This window comes from Felis catus, chromosome X (assembly GCF_018350175.1).
Source record: "Felis catus isolate Fca126 chromosome X, F.catus_Fca126_mat1.0, whole genome shotgun sequence".
In the NCBI taxonomy this organism is placed as follows: Eukaryota; Metazoa; Chordata; class Mammalia; order Carnivora; family Felidae; genus Felis; species Felis catus.
This window is the reverse complement of record NC_058386.1, coordinates 70,735,713-70,759,789: the sequence shown is the minus strand read 5'-3', so window position 1 is coordinate 70,759,789 and position 24,077 is coordinate 70,735,713. Positions and strand designations below refer to the sequence as shown.

At 37.1% G+C, this 24,077-nt stretch overlaps 1 protein-coding gene across 1 annotated transcript in view; it reads left to right on the top strand.

The window, feature by feature from the left end:
* POF1B (POF1B actin binding protein) overlaps nucleotides 1-24,077 on the top strand; it is a 121,175-nt gene that overhangs the window by 19,584 nt on the left and 77,514 nt on the right. The window contains exons 3-5 of the mRNA XM_019824047.3: nucleotides 85-165; nucleotides 17,446-17,547; nucleotides 22,140-22,322. Coding sequence (XP_019679606.1) covers nucleotides 85-165; nucleotides 17,446-17,547; nucleotides 22,140-22,322 — 366 coding nt within the window. The remainder of the gene's footprint in view (nucleotides 1-84; nucleotides 166-17,445; nucleotides 17,548-22,139; nucleotides 22,323-24,077) is intronic.

Sequence of the window (24,077 nt, the reverse complement as noted above, 5' to 3'; positions counted from 1 at the left end):
ACTCTGAAAATTGTTCTTTATTATTAATGGCTTCAAGTTCACTAAACAACTATAATTATATGCAGCTTTTACCTTTTTTCCCAGGAACTCCATTCTCCAACAGTGAAAGTCACTGCATATCCACAGACTACTATTAGGAGATACATAGTACAAAATCCTGAACAGGTAAGCTATATCACAGAAACCTTTGTTCCAGCCCATAATTCCTTAGAAGTTGATAGCTTAAACAAGAAAGGTGAGTCAGTACCAGATCCCTAAAATCAGATTGTTGGTGTTTCTTCCAGTTATAAATTTAATTACTAATAATTATTATTCAAAAAGTCATTTTTAATTCCAGACAACTGTGTGCCCATATATTCTGATTCAGGGATGCAACAGTTTCAAACAGCATGGAAATTCTTGGTTATAAAGTTTTTCTACTTCTGTAGCTCCACCTTTGTGCTACAAAGGATTTTGTGCCCTTTGAACCAAAGGAAAAAGGGACAAATTTCTTTCACAGACTTCACATAAAAATTATCAGCTGTTACATCAGGGATTGGAGTCTTTATTTAGATATGCCATTGAGACATGGGATAGGAAGAAGAAAATGAAAAGTCAAAAGTTCAAAAGTGTCTCCATGACTTTGTTGCCTATATTATGAACTTTTGTTGCTAGCAATAAGGTCTTTTGAAAATTATATTGTTATATTTTCTACTAAGATACATAACTTTATATTTTACACACTAAGATATTATTTTCTATCTCCTTTTTTTTCTTCCAAGATTTTATTTAAATTTTTTTATTTTATTTATTTTATTTTATTTTATTTTATTTAAATTCATATTAGTTAACATATAGTGTAGTATTGGCTTCAGGAGAAGCCAATACTTTGACTTTGATTAATGTAATCAAATACTTTGATTACTTTGGCTTTGATTAATGTAATGTAGTGATTCGCCACTTACATATAACACCCAGTGCTCATCCCAACAAGTGCCCTCTTGATGCCCATCACCCATTTAGCACCCCCCCGGTCACCTCCCCTCCAACAACCCTCAGTTTCTTCTCTAAAGTTGAGTCTCTTATGCTTTGCCTCCCTCTCTGTTTTTATCTTATTTTATTTCTTCTATCTCATTTGAGGAGAAAATTAAGAAAACTTTTTTCCCATGGTAAAAGGCCTTCCTCAACACACACAAAACCATAAACAACCTTTCTTTAGCTGCAACAGGAGGTTCTATGGGGTTATAAGGACAAAGTTTCACAAATAGAAAGTGTGCCCCAGATAATAATACAGCAATTATTTGCTTTTCTCTTTATTTTACTTCCTCACTATTACAAGAAAGAATCCTCCCCTATCTCACAAAACAAAATCAATTATTTGCTTCAGCTGTGGAAAGCAAAGGATTAAATTAGGGTAACACACTTAATATGTCTAGGTGTATGGATGGCGGGGGTGCACTATTTTTCTGCTTCTATCTATCTCCCCTCTTCTTTATTTTAAAATCATTTTCTCATGTCTGTTCAGCTACAAAAGAAGTTAGTTGCACATGTGTCCATGCGTTAACATATGAGCATGCAAGCTCTGTGATGGGGGGATGATTATTTTGAACATTTGCTTTAGTTGTCACATATATATGTAAATACCAAAAGAGAATGTGATTACAGTATAGCAGTTATTTGTGCCTTCTTATGCACAATCAAATGTTTAAACAATATATCTAAAAAGTATGTTGTGGAAGAGAGACATAAAGAGGGCTTGGAAGATGACAGTGTGCATTTTTCTACAACATGGCCACTTTACCCCTTCCCCTTCTTCCCTCTTTCTCTTTTTTTTTTCTTTCACACACAAACTGGGAGACATGTATACTTGGATGCATATTGCACTTGATATCCCTGGCTTTCAAAGAATTATTTTTGATAGCACTTTTTTTTATTAATATGGGAATTTCAGTGTTTACATAGTATATATTCAGAGAGTAATTTTTATATATTTGGGGGCTCCGGTATTCGGCGCATAGACATTTATAATTGTTAGCTCTTCCTGATGGATAGACCCTGTAACTATTATATAATGTCCTTCTTCATCTCTTGTTACAGCCTTTAATTTAAAGTCTAGTTTGTCTGATATAAGTATGGCTACTCCAGCTTTCTTTTGGCTTCCAGTCGCATGATAAATAGTTCTCCATCCCCTCACTCTCAATCTAAAGGTGTCCTCAGGTCTAAAATGAGTCTCTTGTAGACAGCAAATAGATGGGTCTTGTTTTTTTATCCATTCTGATACCCTATGTCTTTTGGTTGGTGCATTTAATCCATTTACATTCAGTGTTATTATAGAAAGATACGGGTTGAGAGTCATTGTGATGTCTGTATGTTTTATGCTTGTAGTGATGTCTCTGGGACTTTGTCTCACAGGGTCCCCCTTAGGATCTCTTGTAGGGCTGGTTTAGTGGTGACAAATTCCTTCAGTTTTTGTTTGTTTGGGAAAACCTTTATCTCTCCTTCTATTCTAAATGACAGACTTGCTGGGTAAAGGATTCTCGGCTGCATATTTTTTCTGTCTAGCACCCTGAAAATCTCGTGCCAATTCTTTCTGGCCTGCCAAGTTTCAAAAGAGAGATCAGTCACGAGTCTTATAGGTCTCCCTTTATATGTGAGGGCACGTTTACCCCTTGCTGCTTTCAGAATTTTCTGTTTATCCTTGTATTTTGCCAGTTTCACTATGATATGTCGTGCAGAAGATCGATTCAAGTTACGTCTGAAGGGAGTTCTCTGTGCCTCTTGGATTTCAATGCCTTTTTCCTTCCCCAGTTCACGGAAGTTCTCAGCTATGATTTCTTCAAGTACCCCTTCAGCACCTTTCCCTCTCTCCTCCTCCTCTGGGATACCAATTATGCGTATATTATTTCTTTTTAGTGTATCACTTAGTTCTCTAATTTTCCCCTCATACTCCTGGATTTTTTTATCTCTCTTTTTCTCAGCTTCCTCTTTTTCCATAACTTTATCCTCTAGTTCACCTATTCTCTCCTCTGCCTCTTCAAGCCGAGCTGTGGTGGTTTCCATTTTGTTATGCATTTCGTTTAAAGCGTTTTTCAGCTCCTCGTGACTGTTCCTTAGTCCCTTGATCTCTGTAGCCAGAGATTCTCTGCTGTCCTGTATACTGTTTTCAAGCCCAGCGATTAATTTTATGACTATTATTCTAAATTCACTTTCTGTTATATTATTTAAATCCTTTTTGATCAGCTCATTAGCTGTTGTTATTTCCTGGAGATTCTTCTGAGGGGAATTCTTCCGCTTGGTCATTTTGGATAGTCCCTGGCGTGGTGAGGACCTGCAGGGCCCTTCCCCTGTGTTGTGGTGTATAACTGGAGTTGGTGGGCGGGGCCGCAGTCAGACCTGATGTCTGCCCCCAGCCCACCGCTGGGGCCACAGTCAGACTGGTGTGTGCCTTCTCTTCCCCTCTCCTAGGGGCGGGATTCACTGTGGGGTGGTGTGGCCCGTCTGGGCTACTTGCACACTGCCAGGCTTGTGGTGCTGGGGATCTGGCGTATTAGCTGGGGTGGGTAGGCAAGGTGCACAGGGGCAGGAGGGGCAGGCTTAGATTGCTTCTCCTTAGGTGATCCACTTCAGGAGGGGCCCTGTGGCAGCGGGAGGGAGTCAGATCCGCTGCCGGAGGTTTGGCTCCGCAGAAGCACAGAGTTGGGTGTTTGCGCGGAGCGAGCAAGTTCCCTGGCAGGAACTGGTTCTCTTTGGGATTTTGGCTGGGGGATGGGCGGGGGAGATGGCGCTGGCGAGCGCCTTTGTTCCCCACCAAGCTGAGCTCTGTCGTCAGGGGGCTCAGCAGCTCTCCCTCCCTTTGTCCTCCAGCCTTCCCGCTTTCCGAGCAGAGCTGTTAACTTATGACCTCCCAGACGCTAAGTCGCGCTTGTTGTGGGAACACAGTCCGTCAGGCCCCTCTGCTTTTGCCAGCCAGACTCGGGGGCTCTGCTTGGCCGGCGAGCCGCCCCTCCGCCCCGGCTCCCTCCCGCCAGTCCGTGGAGCGCGCACCGCCTCGCCGCCCTTCCTACCCTCTTCTGTGGGCCTCTCGTCTGCGTTTGGCTCCGGCGACTCCGTTCTGCTAATCCTCTGGCGGTTTTCTGGGTTATTTAGGCAGGTGTAGGTGGAATCTAAGTGATCAGCAGGACGCGCGGTGAGCCCAGCATCCTCCTAAGCCGCCATCTTGCAGCTTCTCCCAGAGAGTAATTTTTAAATATAAAATAATTTGGACTCCACTCCACTTTGCCAGTGATTTCTTATGTGACTTTTGATAAATTCTTACTCTTTAGTTAATGGAGAAAGGGAAGAGTTAATCTTTATTGGGTATACACTCCTTGCTAGGAAATTTACATATTTTATCCCATTTAATTCAAAGAAGGCAAGAAAACAGAAGCACAGACAAGTTCACTTATTCATTCAATTAATATTCATCGATTGCTTACTATGTCCTAAGAATTGCCCCCAAGAACTAGGGATAGAGTAGTGGACAAAACAAACCCTCAACCTCCTTGAAATTTAAGCTGTTAACTAGCCCTAAACCATTCAGTTATAAAGCAACAGAGGGAGAACAGAAATTGAACAATGCCGATGTGGAAGAGTCACATTTGCAAATTAGGGACAATTGAGGATGTAGGTGAATTAAGCTCCAGAGACTCATCTACATACCACCTCCCCTCCTCATCCCCAGTGACAGTGTGATACAAAGGCAGAGAAATTAGAAGTATGTATACAAATACATAACATATTTGTAACACTTGGCCTGCTCCTGTAAAGGCTTATTATTATGGCTCTGTTCAACTACAAAGAAGCAAATAGTTTCTCAGGGAAAACATCCAACAAAGGGTAATGATTATTTTAAAACTTTTAACTCTTTCTACTATTGAGGAATAAAACAAATTTTAACCCCCATGCTTCATGCACAAAAATAGTCTAACTGGTTTTGCAGAACAGCTTGAAAATCCTATTTAGAGACATAGCCCTGAGCAGCCATGTGGTGTTAAGATCATTAGGATGGTCCTCGTGACTGCATGCAGGATTCCACAGAGGAAGATGGCAGCATAGGTGGACCCTGGGCTCACCTTGTGCTGCTGACCACTTAGATTCCACCCACATCTGCCTAAATAACTCAGAAAATGACCAGAAGACTAGCAGAACAGACTCTCCAAAGCCAAGCGTAGACAAGAGGCCCACGGAAGAGGGCAGGAAGGGCAGAGAGGTGGTGTGCGCTACACGGACTGGCGGGAGGGAGCCAAGGCAGGGAGGGGCAGCCTGCCCGGCAAGGTGGAGCCCCTGAGTCTGGCTTGCAAAAGCAGAAGGGCCAGACTCCGTGAGTTCTGACAGCAAGCAGGACTTAACATCTGGAATGTTATAAGTCAACAGCTCTGCTCCAAGAGCGGAAGGGCTAGAGGACAACGGGAGGGACAGTTGCTGAGCCCTGGAGGACAGAGCTCAGTTTGGTGGGGAACAAAGATGCTCACCAGCATCATCTCCCTCACCCATCCCCCAGCCAAAATCCCAAAGGGAACCAGTTCCCGTCACTGAACTTACTTGTACTGCACAAACACCTAACACTGTGCTTCTGTGGATCCATCCCTCCGACGGGTCTGCCTCCTTCCTGGTGCCACAGGGACCCTGCTGAAGTGGACCACTTAAAGCAAAGTGAACTGATTCTGCCCCTCCCACCCCTGTGCACCTTGCCGATCCACCCCAGCTAATACACCAGATCCAATCGAAGCAGCACCACAAGCCTGGCAGTGTGCAAGTAGCCCAGACAAGGCCAAACCACTCAACAGTGAGTCCTGCCCTGGGAGAGTGTAAGATAAGGTACACACCAGTCTGACTGTGGCCCCAGCAGTGGGCTGGGGGCAGACATCAGGTCTGACTGCAGCCCCACCCACCAACGAAAGTTATTCAAAACAGCACAGGGAAGTGCCCTGCAGTTCCATACCACTCCACTCCAGGAACTATGCAAAATGATGAAACAGAAGAATTCTCTTCAAAAGTAACTCCAGGAAGCAGCGACAGCTAATGAACTGATCAAAAAACGATTTAAGCAATGTAACAGAAAATGAATTTAAAATATTAGTCATGAAATTAATCCTGGGCTTGAAAAAAAGTATAGAGGACAGCAGAGAATCTATTACTACAGAGATCAAGGGACTAAGAAACAGTCAGGAGGAGCTAAAAAATGCTATAAATGAGCTGCAAAATAAAAGGGAGGCAACCACAGCTAGGATTGAAGAAGAAGAGGAGAGAATAGGTGAATTAGACTAAAATTATGGAAAAAGAGGAAGCTGAGGAAAAGAGATATAAAAAAATCCAGGCATATGAGGGAGAATTAGAGAACTAAGAGACACAATTATACGCAATAATATATACATAATTGGGATTCCAGAGGGGAACAGAGAGTGAAAGGTGTTGAAGGTGTACTTAAAGAAATCATAGCTGAGAACTTCCCTGGACTGGGGAAGGATAAAGGCATTGAAGTCCAAGAGGCACAGAGAACCCCCTTCAGACATAACTTGACTCGATCTTCTGCACAATATATTATAGTGAAACTGGCAAAATACAAGGAAAAAGAGAAAATTCTGAAAGCAGCTAGAGATAAACGTGCTCTAACATATATAGGGAGAGTGATAAGACTAGTAATGGATCCATCTACTCAAACTTGGCTGGCCAGAAAGGAATGGCAGGAAATCTTCAATGTGATGAGCAAAAAAATATGCGGCCGAGAATCCTTTATCCAGCGAGTCTGTCATTTAGAAAAGAAGGAGAGATAAAGGTCTTCCCAAACAAACAAAAACTGAAGGAATTCATCACCACTAAACCAGCCCTATAAGAGATCCTACAGGGGATCCTGTGAGACAAAGTACCAGAGACATCACTAACAGCATGAAACTTACAGACATCACAATGACTCTAAACCCATATCTTTCTATAATAACACTGAATGTAAATGGACTAAATGCTCCAACCAAAAGACATAGGGTATCAGAATGGATAAAAAAAAAAGACCCATCTATTTGCTGTCTACAAGAGCCTCATTTTAGACCTGGGGACACCTTCAGATTGAAAGTAAGGGGAGGGAGAACTATCTATTGTGCTAATAGAAGTCAAAAGAAAGCTGGACTAGCCATACTATATCAGACAAACTACAATTTAAATTAAAGGCTGGAACAAGAGATGAAGAAGGGCATTATATAATAATTACAGGGCCTAGCCATCAGGAAGAGCTAACAATTATAAATGTCTATGTTCCGAATACGGGAGCCCCCAAATATATAAAAAAATCACAAACATACGCAACGTTATTGATAAGAATGTGGTAATTACAGGGGACTTTAAGACCCCACTTACAACAATGGATAGATTATCTACACACAGGATCAATAAAGAAAAAAGGGCCCTGAATGATACATTGGATCAGATGGACTTGACAGATATATTTAGAACGCTGCATCCCAAAGCAATAGAACATACTTTCTTCTTGAGTGCACATGGAACGTTCTCCAAGATAGATCACATACTGGGTCACAAAACAGCCCTTCATAAGTATAAAAAATTGAGATCATACCAGGCATACTTTCAGACCACAATGAGATGAGGCTTGAAATCAACCACAGGAAAAAGTCTGGAAAACCTCCAAAAGCATTGAGGTTAAAGAACACCCTACTAAAGAAGGAATAGGACAACCAGGCAATTAGAGAAGAAATTAAGAAATATATGGAAACAAACGAAAATGAAAATACAACATTCCAAACGCTTTGGGACGCAGCGAAGGCAGTCCTGAGAGGCAAATACATTGCAATCCAGGCCTATCTCAAGAAACAAGAAAAATCCCAAATACAAAATCTAACAGCACACCTAAAGGAACTAGAAGCAGAACAGCAAAGACACCCCAAACCCACCAGAAGAAGAGAAATAATAACGACCAGAGCAGAAATAAACAATATAGAACCTAAAAAACTGTAGAGCATATCAATGAAACCAAGAGTTGGTTTTTTGAAAAAATAAACAAAATTGATAAACCGTTAGCCAGGCTTCTCAAAAAAGAAAAGGGAGGTGACCCAAATAGATAAAATTATGAATGAAAATGGAATTATTATAACCAATCCCTCAGAAATACAAGCAATTATCAGGGAATACTATGAAAAATTATATGCCAACAAACTGGACAACCTGGAAGAAATGGACAAATTCCTAAACACCCACACACTTCCAAAACTCAAACAGGAAGAAATAGAAAGCTTGAACAGACCCATAACCAGCTAAGAAATTGAATCAGTTATCAAAAATCTCCCAAGAAATAAGTGTCCAGGACACTTCCCAGGGGAATTCTACCAGACATTCAAAGAGAAATAGTACCTATCCTTCTCAAGCTATTCCAAAAAATAGAAAAGAAAGCAAATTTCCAGACTCATTCTATGAAGCCAGTATTACTTTGATTCCTAAACCAGACAGAGACCCAGTAAAAAAAAGAGAACTGCAGGCCAATATCCCTGACGAATATGGATGCAAAAATTGTCAATAAGATACTAGCAAATCGAATTCAACAGCATATAAAAAGAATTATTCACCATGATCAAGTGGGACTCATTCCTGGGATGCAGGACTGGTTCAACATTCGCAAATCAATCAATGTGATACATCACATTAATCAAAGAAAAGATAAGAACCATATAATCCTGTCAATCGATGCAGAAAAAGCATTTGGCAAAATTCAGCATCCTTTAATAAAAAGACTGGAGAAAGTCAGGATAGAAGGAATATACTTAAACATCATCAAAGCCATTTATGAAAAGCCCACAGCTAATATCATCCTCAATGGGGAAAAACTGAGAGCTTTTTCCCTGAGATCATGAATACGACAGGGATGTCCACTCTCACCGCTGTTGTTTAACACAGTGTTGGAGGTTCTAGCATCAGCAATCAGACAACAAAAGGAAATCAAAGGCATCAAAATTGGCAAAGATGAAGTCAAGCTTTCACTTTTTGCAGATGACATGATATTATACATGGAAAATCTGATAGACTCCACCAAAAGTCTGCTAGAACTGATACATGCATTTAGCAAAGTTGCAGGATACAAAATGAATGTACAGAAATCAGTTGCATTCTTATACGCTAATAATAAAGCAACAGAAATACAGATAAAGAAACAGATCCCTTTCACAATTGCACCAAGAAGCATAAAATACCTAGAAATAAACCTAACCAAAGATGTAAAAGGTCTGTATGCTGAAAACTATAGAAAGCTTATGAAGGAAATTGAAAAAGATATAAAGAAATGGAAAAACATTCCGTGCTCATGGATTGGAAGAATAAATATTGTTAAAATGTCAATACCACCCAACGCGATCTACACATTCAATGCAATCCCCATCAAAATTGCACCAGCATTCTTCTTGAATCTAGAACAAGCAATCCTAAAATTTGTATGGAACCACAAAAGACCCCAAATAGCCAAAGTAATATTTGAGAAGAACAAAGCTTGAGGCATCACAATCCCAGACTTTAGCCTCTACTACAAAGTTGTAATCATCAAGACAGCATGGTATTGGCACAAAAACGGACACACAGACCAATGGAATAGAATAGAGACTCCAGAACTGGACCCACAAAAGTATGGCCAACTAATCTTTGACAAAGCAGGAAAGAATATCCAATGGAAAAAAGACAGTCTCTTTAACAAATGGTGCTGGGAGAATTGGACAGCAACATGCAGAAGATTGAAACTAGACCACTTTCTCACACCATTCACAAAAACAAACTCAAATTGGATAAAGACCTGAATGTGAGACAGGAAACCATCAAAACCCTAGAGGAAAAACCTCTCTGACCTCAGCTGCAGCAATTTCTTACTTGACACATCTCCAAAGGCAAGGGAATTCAAAGCAAAAATGAACTATTGGGACTTCATGAAGATAAAAAGCTTCTGCACAGCAAAGGAAACAATCAGCAAAACTGAAAGGCAACCAATGGAATGGGGAAAGATATTTGCAAATGACATATCGGACAAAAGGCTAGTATCCAAAATCTATAAAGAGCTCACCAAACTCCACACCTGAAAAACAAATAATCCAGTGAAGAGATGGGCAGAAAACATTAACAGACATGTCTCTAAAGAAGACATCCAGATGGCCAACAGGCACATGAAAAGATGCTCAACGTCGCTCCTCATCAGGGAAATGCAAATCAAAACCACACTGAGATACCACCTCACAGCAGTCAGAGTCGCTGAACTGAACACATCAGGAAACTATAGATGCTGGCGAGGATGTGGAGAAACGGGAACCCTCTTGCACTGTTGATGGGAATTTAAACTGGTGCAGCCACTCTGGAAAACAGTGTGGAAGTTCCTCAACAATTAAAAATAGACCTACCCTATGACCCAGCAATAGCACTGCTAGGAATTTACCCAAGGGATACAGGAGTACTGATGCTTAGGGGCACTTGTACCCCAATGTTTACAGCAGCACTCTCAACAATAGCCAAATTGTGGAAAGAGCCTAAATGTCCATCAACTGATGAATGGATAAAGAAATTGTGGTTTATATATATATACACAATGGAGTACTACATGGCAATGAGAAAGAATGAAATATGGCCCTTTATGGTTTATATACATAATGGAATTCTACGTGGCAATGAGAAAGAATCAAATGGGCCTTTTGTATCAACGTGGATGGAACTGGAGTGTGTTATGCTAAGTGCAATAAGTCATACAGAGAAAGACAGATACCATATGTTTTCACTCTTATGTGGATCCTGAGAAACTTAACAGAAGTCCAGGGGGGAGGGGAAGGAATGAAAAAAAGATAAAGGTTAGAGAGGGAGAGAGCCAAAGGATAAGAGACTCTTAAAACCTGAGAACAAGCTGAGGGTAGATGGGGGGTGGGAGGGAGGGGAGGGTGGGTGATGAGTATTGAGGAGGGCACCTGTTGGGATGAGCACTGAGTGTTTTATGGAAACCAATTTGACAATAAATTTGATAATAAAAAATAAAAACAAAACAAAACAAAAAAAGAAAATCCTATTTAGATATATTACCCATTTTATTTATCTAAGTATATATATTTTTTTTTGCTTGGTCTTTTAAATTCCCCCAGGAGAAGATTCTGGCTTAATTACAATATTTATAATAAGCTGAGCCTCCTCAAATGGCAACTTTATCCTCTTTCACCTCCCAGCTTCTCTAATCTTCACTTCTCCCTATAATTAAACTGATGTCACTCTACTTCTCTCATTATGATTTTCTTCTCCCTCTGTTCAGCCTTTTTATTTTTGGTGGTTACTTATCTTCTTGATTTTCCATTTATTTTCAATTTACTCAAAAGATTTATGCATTCTGGTATAGAAGTTGATCTAGAAATGAAGAATATATGTTTTTTCCATCAGTAGATAGAATCCAATTGATATTAATCAGTTTTATTAATTTTCTCATTGTGGGGAAGGCACTGTATAGCCTTTAAATTGGGGTAAAAAAGGAAACAAGACATGGTTCCCATACCAAAAGAGCTTACAGTTCCTCTCAGCAAGGGAAATAAGATATGTCCACAAATAGCTATATAAAATACATGGTAGAGTGTATGAGAGATACCATGAGAGAATTACAGATGAAGTCTTATTGAAATTCCAGGAGTTGGAGATAACACATTGGTTTGGGGAAATAAGAAAAGGATTTATTCTGTTATTTAAGGTATTTTGACAGTTAACATGGTTACTGCTATCATTTTACTAATGAGGAAATTAAAGCTTAAATAAGTGTGACTTGCTCAGGTCTTCTCATACCAAATATGGAAAAGATGGTAGATCCTGAGATGTGTTTGAATCAGTAATGTTTGAGGTGCATGGAATAGAAAATGACCACACAGGTAGTTAAAAATGACCTGAAGAAAGGTCACATTTGAGATAGAGACATAGGAATTATTCCTCTGTAAATTGTCATTGTAGCTGTGAGAATGAGTGAGAAAACTAGGGGATAATGGAGAGGGTTGAGGTATAGCACCTTGAGAAATGTCTACTTTAACAGAAATAGAAAGGAGCCACTTTCATGGGCAGAGGAGTTGTCAGAGAGAAATGTGAACACAGAGAAACTTAAATAAGGAAAAGATGTGGTCAACTGTCTCAAATGACCAAATGGCCGTAGAGAGTTTGAACATTAAGAAACTAATGGTGATATTTGAGAGAGCAGGTTCCTTATACTTGGGAGGCAAAATCCAGATGGAAAAAGTAGATGGGTGAATGGATCAAGAAGTGGAGGAAATAAGTGAGGATTACTCTTCTAAGAAAGATATTGACCAAAATAAAGAAAGATGGGATGGTAGCTAAAGGAGAAAAGAGAAACTTGGATATCTGAGAGATTTATAGACAGAGGGAAAGAACCAGTAATAAGATTAAATATGCCACAGAGAAAGGGTACAAATGGAACACAATTCTGGAAGAGAAAAGAGGGGATAAGATTCCAGGTATGGATTGAAAAGTGACTTCGGGACAAAAGGAAGAGAATGTCTTTCTTGGTAATGAAATGGAAGGAACAGAAATTGAAGAGAGACTTGAAGTAGGGAGGAAAATGGAGGAATCTCACTGAATAGATCTTGGTTTTCTCAATTTACTTATTGAGGAGAATGAGGGAACATGAGCATAGGGAGTTAAGGAAAATGAAAAAAATTGTAACCACAGTTATAGAGAATTTAATAAATAGAAGTATGACCATGAAGGTTGGAGGGGCTCTTAAAGTTAGATAACTTGAATTTGCACTGAGCCAAATCAGCAAATATTTTAAATTTTTCTCCAGCAAGGTTTCATGGCCTGGGAACAGCAAAGTAGATGCTGGGGATTATGCACTTTGTTAGATGTGAGAACTACTATCAGAGGTTCTAAAAGTATCAATTAAAATGATAAGATCAGCCAGATTTGAAGACACCTATTAATTTTTAGGGTGGATCTAGCACCAATTCAAATGTACAGATAAAAAAAATAAGCTGCCCAAGTAGTAAAACTGTCTAACAGCTCATTTGTGAAAAATCTAAGACTTCTAATTAAATTTATTGTTCTGATTTGTTTGACTCAGAATGATTTATTCAAATATAGTAAAATTTGGCTGTACTCTTTTACACATTTTTGGAAAATAATAGTCCCCTTAATTTGGATTTTTTTTTTCAGCAAGTCATATAAAATAATAAGTCCAAACACACATTTTGGAGAGAATCAACACTGTTAGCACCTAAACCATTTTTTTTTCTTTTTTTTTATTTTTAAAAAAAATTTTTTTTAACTTTTATTTATTTTTGGGACAGAGAGAGAGAGAGCATGAACAGGGGAGGGGCAGAGAGAGAGGGAGACACAGAATCGGAAGCAGGCTCCAGGCTCCGAGCCATCAGCCCAGAGCCTGATGCGGGGCTCGAACTCACAGACCGCGAGATCGTGACCTGGCTGAAGTCGGACGCTTAACCGACTGCGCCACCCAGGCGCCCCTAAACCATTTTTTTTCTTAAAAATATTAATGGTTCGGCATTTATAGTGAACAAGAGAAATTTTCATGCTTTTGATAAATTTGTTTTCCCCTCTTAGAAGGTGCTTATATCCTTAAGATAAATGTTCATATCATTTCTTCTCATCCAGTTATCTGTTCATTCACTATGGGGTATTCAAGATGGATACAGTCCTTGCCTTCAATAAGCCTACTTTTGTATATACTTTAATTTTTTTTAATGTTTTTATTTATTTTGAGAGAGAGAGAGAGACAGCATGAGCAGGGGAGAGGCATAGAGAGAGGGAGTCACAGAATGAGAAGCAGGCTCCAGGCTCTGAGCTGTCAGTACAAGCCTGATGTGTGGCTCAAACCCATGAACCGTGAGATCATGACCTGAACCGAAGTCAGCCACTTAACCAACTGAGCCACCCAGGTGCCCCATACTTTTGTATATATTTTAGGTTGATATCTTAGAAAATTTCTAACAAGGTTCTTACAAAAATTTTTAAAAGCAGTATGGACTTAAAAATATATTACTGGGGCGCCTGGGTGGCTCAGTTGGTTAAGCGGCTGACTTGGGCTCAGGTCATGATCTTGCTGTCCATGAGTCTGAGCCCTCCGCTGGGCTCTGTGCTGACAACTTGGAGCCTGGAGCCTACTTCGGATTCTGTGTCTCCCTTTCTCTATGCCCTTCCTCTGCTTGTACTCTCTCTCACTCTCAAATTATTATGTTACGATATTATTGCAAACCAATGTCTTTTGTACATTAAAATCACAGATTAAAGGTACTTTAAAATACATTCTTTTGCTTGATATAATGTATTCTGCATTACTATTTCTATTATAAAGAAACTGAGCCTCAAAGAAGGTAAATGACTTGCTTACATTTCCATGGCAAGTAGGTGATAGAGGCAGAAATGAATATAGGTTTTATGACTCCAGAATTTTTTTTCCATGATACCTTCTTCCACTAATTTTAGTGGTCAGATCCAGTGGAACTATAGTAGTCCAAATCCAATCTGCTTTGGAATTCTCACCTGTTGACCTCTCTGAAGCATTTATACCTTCACTCACCTTTCTACTGTTTTTTGAAAATTTTTCTTCTCTTAATTTGATTTCAATTTTCTCTTCTGATCCTCATATCTCTTAAGGCTTATGTAGTTATGTCTTTGATCTTCACTTGACTTTTCAGAAGTTGCATGATTTTAACAAGAACTTCTAAGCATATGCTTCTGAAGTCTAGAACTAGAACTATAGCCACGAAATCTCCACTCACCTGTGTTCTGGAGATCAATATAACCCGAATGCTTACCTACACATTTAGGTAAAAGTCTATTTGCTAATTCGTTGCAATAGTTTAACACATGTTTAAAGGATTACTATGCACTGTATATGTACTGTTATGAGGAATAAAAACATGAATCAGACATAGATTCTTACCAGGAGCACATGAAATTCAATATGTCTCAACTTTTCCTGTTTTTGACACCATGGGTTATATAGTAGATTTCTCAGGTTTAAGATCTTAGAGTCATCTTTGGAAAGTACTATCCTTGGAGATTTAGTATAATCTCTTAACTAGTCTCCTCACCTGTACTCTTTCCTTTCTCCAACTAATCTTCCTGAAGTAGATTTACATTCACCTCACATCCCAGTTTAAAAGCATTTAAAGACTTCTCACTGCTTTCAGAACCAAGTTCCATCTGCCAATTGTGTCCCCTACGTATAATTTATACTTTTACAGCCTTGGTGTCATGACTTATTCTGTTGACTTCAATTGGAATACCATTCTCTTCCATCTCCTTATATGCAAAGCCCACCTTAACCTTCTTTCAAATGCCACTGATCCAAGTAGCCTGAGTACTGCCAGATGGAATTCAATATTTCCTCTTCTGAATTCCATCCCATAAGTTCTTTCTCTATACTTTTTATAGGGACTTGTTTCTTTCTACCTTGTATGTTTATGTTCATATATCATCCAGACCCAACATCAGCAAAATTTTCCTATAAAGAGCAAAATAGTAAATATTTTAGACTTTGCTGTCCCCATAGGGTTTTGGTCTTCCTTCTTTGCACTTACAGTCCTTGAAAAATATAAATACCATTCATGGGGCTCCTGGATTGCTCAGTCAGTCGAGCGTCCGACTTCAGCTCAGGTCATGATCTCGCTGTCTGTGAGTTCAAGCCCCATGTTGGGCTCTGTGCTGACAGCTCGGACCCTGGAGCCTGTTTCAGATTCTATGTCTCCCTCTCCCTCTGCCCCTGCCCCACTCATGCTCTGTCTCTCTCTGTGTGTGTCAAAAATAAAAACAAACATTAAAAAAATCTACATATCATTCTTATTGAAGATACTATGAAAATAGGCTGCTGGCTATAGTTTAATGAATACTGATCAATATTCAGTGCTTGTGGTAATAATCTAAGTTTGATTCATGCCTTGTAACACTTAGCAAAGTATATTGTGCATAGTAAACTCATAAACGTGTGTTACATGCTTGCAAATAGGCTTTTTTTTTACAAAAAAAAAAAACAAACAAACACAAAAGAGCTTCTAGGGGAATCTTTTTAAATATATCCATCTTTAGATTTAACAATTCATCAGCTAACTAAATTTAATCACTTGTATATTTGTTTCACTTAAGTATTCCAGGAACATTTAGTTAAAGTACATTTTATTCAAACTTGAATACAAGAAGTATATACCTTTGGATTCAAGGGTGTCTTACATTCTCAACAACCAGTGTTTTTATCCAACTGTGTTTAAGAGTTTTTATGATAGCAGATAACAAAAACGCTACCATATTTTGTTGATTTTGAAATGGTCTTTTTATTTTTTTAAGTTGACTTATTTATTTATTTTGAGACAGAGAGAGAGAGAAAGAGAGAGAGAGAGAGAGAGAGAGAGAGAGAGAGAGAATCCCAAGCAAGCTCCTCAATGTCAGCACAGATCCCAGAACAGGGCTTGAACTCACAAACTGAGACCATGGCCTGAGTGGAAACCAAGAGTTGGATGCTTAACCGACTGAACCACCCAGGCACCCCAATTCTGAAATGGTTTTAAACACATTAACTGGTAGCAGACTTAGTCAATCTCCTTCCACACTGTTCCCCTGTATTACAAAAATAAATGAATGCAATTATTCTTTCTAACAAAACATCCTCAACTCCCCCCATACAAGTAGACTCATATGAAAACTGAAAGAAGGGAAAGAAATATAGTAATATTGCATTTATTTTAAACTCTTGGTCTGATTCTTACTACTCCTTCCTTGGTTTCTTTCAGATTTTGGACCTGTCACCAGCCTTTATTTCATTGGCTGACATCTTTTAAATGCTTGGATAATCCTACATTAACTTAGTTGATTATATGGGGATACGTGGCTCTTAAAGCCTCTACTCTGTTCTTGGTATTCAAAACATATGTTATACAGAGAGATTTAGCTTTGATTATAATCACAAGTAAGAATTGTACACTTCAAAATCACTGAAGCTAAGTTCCGGGAAAAAAAAAATCTTTAATATAGTTCTACTACCTACTTTGCAGCTCAGTAGTGAATTGTTTGTTTTGCATTTCTCCAATAATACTTTTGCATAGAAAGAAACTTGCCAGTGAACTCAACTTAAATGAAGTTGACCTCAGGCCTGTCTACTTCAGAGGAAACTCATTATATCTTGTCTCAGAAACAGAAAAAAAATATCTTTCTCACCTCCTTCCAATTTCTCTTAAAACACTGTTAAGCCTAAAATGTACTAAGAGAATCCAGATTGCTCTGTTTGAGAAAATAGACTATCTTTATGGTTTTTCCTTACATCTCTCAAAACCTTATTGGGATGTCATTCCACTCTCCTAAAGTCTGCCACTAAGTCAGATTTTATTAGATACTAGATATTTGCTTAAGTTAAGGTTTCTCTGAAAAGGTACCTTTCAAAACAAAACACAGTCATTACTGTCTTTATAGGAACCACTTTCTCCATTCCTAAGAGGAGGCCATTTCTTCCCAGGAAACAATGTTATTTATGAAAAAACAATAAGAAAAGTAGAGAAGCTAAATATGGATCAGGTATGTAAAATCTGTTTTAAAGCTTATTAACTGTATACTTTTGAATCATGAGTATTTTAATAGAGTTAAAATGACACTCAATTGTCAAGTGCTAAGCAAGATCACTGTGAGTCATAATACCTTATTATGTCTACAGCCTTTCAGATCATCCTTAACACTTTCATATTCATTTTCTCATGTGAAGTATTATTGTCCCTATTTTACTGAAAGGGAAACTCAGGTAAAAATATGTCAAGTCACATAGAAAATTAGTGGTAGAATCTGAATTTAATACAGATACCCCAAACCTTTGTATGTTTCTTTCAAACTGCTCTCACAAAAATTATAATTTAAAACATTATAACTTTGTCTTAATTCACTTAATACAAAGTGAATTTTCAATGAACAAATGAAAAATATGTATGAGGATATATGTAAAATACTATAAAATTCTAGAAAACTAAAGTTCAAGTCACATTTTAAAATTTTAATTAAATTTGACTGAGAGACCAAGTATATAACATTTAAAACTAGCAGGGCAATGGTAGTTTCATGGCATATAGAGCTACCATTCCTTCAAGCAGAGCTTTTACTGTAACCAGCAGAGGTTTCACATTGATCTTCTCAGTGGATACAAAGCATGTCAAGCCCAGACAAAGCCTGGGACTTGTTTCTTGGACATGCTTGAACTAGAAGAGTGTATCAATTTCTTAAGGCTGCTGTAACAAAGTACCACAGTCTGATGGCTTAAAACAACAAAAATTCATTGTCTCATAGTTCTGGGGCCAGAAGTATGAAATCATGGTTTTGGCAAGGCCATGGTCCCTTCTGTAGCCTTTAGGTAAGGAGCTCTTCTATGCCTATCTCCTAGATTCTTGTGACTTTAGGCATTCTTTGGTTTGTAGATGCATAACTTTAATCTTCCATCTTCACATGACATCCTCCCTGTATGTTGTCATATCATCTTCTGTCTGTGCATGTCTGTCTTTGTGTACAGATTGTTCCTTTTTATGATGATACCAGTCATATTTGATTAGGAGCCATGCAAATGACTTGTGTTAACTTCTTAATTCTATAAAGGTCTTATTTCATAAAAAAAATCTGTTTCTAAACAAGGTCACTTTCTGAGGTATAAGGGTTAAGACTTTAACATACGCTTTTTGTGGGAGCAGCACAATTTAACCTACAACAGACAGTGAAATAATATCAAATAAATTTTTACCACAAAATCATTTTTCTCATATACAAATTAAACATTAAAATATACTAAATTCTTTTTAATTCTCTTGGCATGAGAACACATCTTCTTTTTATAAGTATTTATGGGCACTTGTTACAAGATTCATAGGAATTAATACATTATTACTTATTTGATGCTCATTAAAAATAAAATAGTGTAAACTGTCAGAATCATAAACATCCAAACCTTTAAGACTTTGGTCTGCTTGGAATATTGGATTTATTAGAGGGTATGGTATAGTATGTATTGAACGCCTATCTTTCAGAAGAACAGCAGAATATTTCTGGATATTATGATGCCAAATAGAAAAATTTCATCAAATGTGTCAGTTCTTCAAGGGGCACTTTCCTCAAGCTATAAATTTATAACATCTCTCTTTTGTCCAACTGAACTGACAAAACAATAAGTTTGACACATTTTACATAATAAGAAATGTTTGAGATGCATCATTTCAGGTTCCTTCTAATTTCTTGTCTCAAAAAGGATAAAGATTTTCTAAGTCTTGGTTCCTAGAGGAAAAGATTGAATATCCTGTACATTATTATTGCTATAAATCTGGAACAATTAAAGAACTCCTTTGAAAGAACACTACTATTACTTATTATCAATTTGAATATTTACTTTTTTATGCCCATTTTTTTCAGTAATGACTTAAATGACTTGGGAGTTTTGGAACTGCCATGGCAGACTTCCCGAGGTAAAAGGAACCATACATATGGAACAAACTACAACTTTTTGACCTAGTTGAGTTTCCTCAGTGATAGAGATGCTGGAGAGAGATGTAAGACAAGCTGGATAAAGCCAGAGTTTGGATGAAATGGTTTAATATCACATGAGACTAGTTCAAATAGCACTAGTTCTTAAGAGATGAGACCTGACCAAAAAAGAGATCTTTGTCATGGAAGGGTGGTAAATTGGTACCAGTTACAAGATAATTATCCAGTTCATATGAATTGTACTCTGTGTATTTTTTCCTCTATCAAAGATGACAAAACATATAATAAATCAGAAATGTTTGAGATTTTGTACATTAAAAATTGACCTTGTGGTACACTTCAAAAGTATGAATAATGTATGAATATCTTGTTTTAGAACAATAACATTAGTAGTCAGGTATGAGAATTGAAAACTGAAAGTTGTCTAAGATTTCAACGATACTAATGAGTGGTTCAGAAGCCAGACAGGCTCAGGGAAACCACAAGACAACCCAGATGGAGAGACTGTTAGCATTCTATTCAAGAGTCAACTGATATATTAAGAAAGGAAGATGATTGAAAAATGAGTTTTGCTTTATTGTTCTGTATTGATGTGTCCTTCAAAGTGTTTCCTAACTTGCTTTTTAAGGAACACATTAATTTTGTTTTCAGGAGGAATTCTATTTCAGTAGTGTATAAGTTTCCCACTGGCTGAAGTTTTTCTCAGACTGTCACAGTGACTTTATTCTAATACAATGTATGAAGATATTTTATAACATAAAAGAATAGATAATACATTCACCCACACAATTTGTACAGAAATTGTTGATAGTACATAGCCTGACTTCTAAACTGTAGAGATCTTAGTGCTAGCATATTTATAAAGTGAGTTGCACTTGAAAAGATCCTAGAGAAAATGATTCTATGAAATGATTCTGTGACCTTTATTACCAACGACTACGAAAGTAATTTCTATTTGTAAAATATGTTTTTCTATGTATTTTTCTTTCTTTAAAAATAATTTTTGTACACATAAAAAAGATAATTTGTGTACATGTTAAAATTTTCAAAAATAAAAAGTATAAAAAGGTACAAAAAGAGTGTAAAAAGAGAATAAAAAATGTACACAGTGAAAAAAAAAGCCTCTCTATACTAACACCCTTGTCTCTCAGTTCCTCTTGCCGGGGGCAGTCACCCTTAAAAGAGTTTTGCTTTATGCATTTAAAAGCAGTTATGTATATTTGTAAATATACACATATGTTTATTTTAAAATGTTATACAAAAGGTAGCAAAGTATATTCATTCTTGTGCATCTTGCTTTTTTAATTTAATATCATTTGAAAATTGTTCCACATAAAAAACATAAAATTTGAAGTGGTTTACTATATTAATGCAGGTCAGCTTTCCACTGTCAAAAGGAAATAGAGCATTGAATTTATACTTTCAAAGGAAATGCATGCGCATTAATGTAGCATTAAGATTCAAAATAGAGTATGTTTTTCTTTGAAAACTGGTGTTCAGATGACTGTTATTAAAGTAGAATAATAACAAAATAATATAGGAAATGCAAGTATGCCTGAAATCCACAAAACTGAAACAACCAGATATCCTTTCTTACTCTGGGCTCTATACTTTCTCAGAAAAACAAAACAAAACAAAACAAAACAAAACAAGAAACAAGCAGATAGCAAAGATATAGTTTAAAAACAACTCTAGACTATTTTGAGGACAGTAAAAATTCAACCTTATATTTTGAAAGAACTCTGAACTAGAAATCATGAGTTCCAATCCCAATTTTTCCATGAATTAGTCGTGGCATTACAAGTAAAACATCTTACTTCTCTGGACCTCAGTGATTTTTTTCTACCTGAAAAATTTGTAGGGTGGATGATGATTAAGTTGAAGGTGACAATGATAAAGAAATAATATAATAATAATAATAAATATTTATTATCCACCTACATTGTACTAGGCATTTTATAAACATCAGTTCATTTACTCCTCATAGCAGTCCAATGAGACACATATTATCTCAACATTTGCAAATGAGGAAATTGAGGCTCATAAAGATTGCATACACAATTTCCCAAGATCACAGAGTAAGTGGTAGAATCAGAGTTAGAATACCTGTTTTCTGGATGTGGAGCTTCAGTCACTGTTTTCCAAGCTTTTTTCTTAATTCATGCTTGATTTTCATAAGCATAAGAATTTTGCCTGCCCCACTGTGATTCTAATATGCTTCCTGAAATTGAAAATCACTACATTATATTATTTTCTAATATTATTTACATCTAAATCTTCAGTATGATAATATTATGAAATTAGATCCTGAAATGCCTGGTGAATTATCAAAGAATAGTTAATATTAATATTCATTATAGTTTTAGTGTTAAGTATAGCTGGAATATTAATTTAACCAGAACATGCAATTCCTTGGCCAATTTAAGTAAGTATTTGGATGGTCACTGCCACCTGATCAAACAAAATAGAATTCAATACATTTTCTCCCAATGAAATAATTTTAAAAAACAATATATCACATATTAAAACTATATATCCTAGGACTTGAATTATCTTGTGAAAGAACACATTAAATTTTAAAAAACGGATTCAGTGGGTTTTCTTGATTAGTAATTTTTATTCTCAGTGGCTATTTTGGCATGTATATGTTTTTTTAGGAATACTATCCACAGGTTCAATGCCATCATCACATTGTCCAACAGCCCCAGATCATCCACTCTCCACACTGCCAACAATCCCATTCTAGCCAACAAATCCAAATCATCACGGGAACTGATTCAATTTCTACAAACACTGGAAATGAGTTGTACCATGGTGGATTAAGCCATATACATGACCAGGTAAGATCAACTGATTTGCTTATAAAACTGAAATAACTCTCTTAAACTCTTCTCACACCACTTTATAGCCACTCACATTGAATTTTCATCAAAATATTGGGGTATTTGTGTTTTGTTTATGGCATCTTTAAAACAAAATTTTCTATTTCCTCTCAGAAGACAAAATAATTCAGGTCTATTAATGCATGAAGTCTATGAAGGAAGTTATAAACTGAAAAATGAATACCTGATTTCTAGCTGATCCTCAGTTCTAAAATTGGTTCTACAGTTGTGCAATATTAAATATTTTCATGAGGTATAGTATTTAAATGAGTAATGAATTGGAAATAATTTTATCTACTTTGGTCATATTGGAAAAAATAACCATAAAAGATTCAAAATTCGTATTTTTCCAACCTAAAAAAAGCCTAAAAGTATCTTTTCTTTGAATATCATGTATGGAAATATTGTGGTCTAGGATTACTCTAAAATATGGTTCAGATGGTCTTGAACTTCTTACATGAAATGGATTAGCAATAATGATTAAAAACATTTTATTATGTGAAATCATTTGAAATTGTCATTTTTATAGGTCAATGTTGATCAAATAGAAACAATTTCATACAGTTCAATCTAATACTTTGCTTTGCTTCGGTTTCTCATCATAAAGATTTATTGATCACTTCTTTTTTAATTTTTTTTAATGTTTATTTATTTTTGATGGAGAGAGAGACAGAGTGTGAGTGGGGGAGGGGCAGAGAGAAGGAGACACAGAATCCAAAGCAGGCTCCAGGCTATGAATTGTCAGCACAAAGCCCCATGCAGGACTTGAACACACGAACTGCAAGATCATGACCTGAGCTGAAGTCGGTTGCTTAACTGACCGAGCCACCCACGCGCCCCTATTGATCACTTCTTATAGGGTTATTGTAAAAAAAATTATATTTTATATGTTAAGCACTTACCATAGTTGAGTGCTAATGGTAAGTACTTAACAAATAGTAATTATTGGTTTTTAGTAGTAATTATTATTCATACATATTAAATCTTCATGCCAAGTACTATGAGAAATACACAACTGGGTAAGACATTGTCACATTTCTTATAGGTGCTTACCGTCTAATAGGGGAAAGTGGCAAACACATAAAACATGATGCAAAGCAATGTGTTGTCTGTCATAAAAGAGGAACAGGCGATGTGCTTTGGGAATAGAAGAGAAAAGAAATTAATTTCTGCTGGCAGATCAAGGAAAGCTTTATTGAGGAGATAGGAACTGACGTGGACTTTGAAAAGTGAGAATTTCAATATATGGTATTGTGATGTGGCACGGAGATGACATCCTGAGAAGAGGGAATTACATGAAAAAATTCATAGATTTGGGAAAGTACCTTTTGGGTTTCAGGAAATGTCAGTGATTCAGTTTGTATTGAAAGGAAAACATGAAATGAGGAGTACTAGAGTATAATGTTAAAATGGTACATTAAGGCCATATCATGAGGTCCTTGGATGTTAAGTTTAAAAATTTGTACTTTATTTGGTAGGCAATGGAGAGTAAGTGAAGGCTATTAAGTAGGAAAATATTGATACATATGCCTTATGAGGTTAATCCTAGCAAATTTTATACAAGATAGATTGGCATATTGATTAATTTTCTTCTCACAATGATCAGTTGAGGAAGGTGTTATTGTTGCCCTTATTGCCCTTACTGTTACCCTTATTTGGTAAGGAAACTGAGGTTCAGAGAGGTTAAGTTACTTGCAATGTTTTGCACAGCTA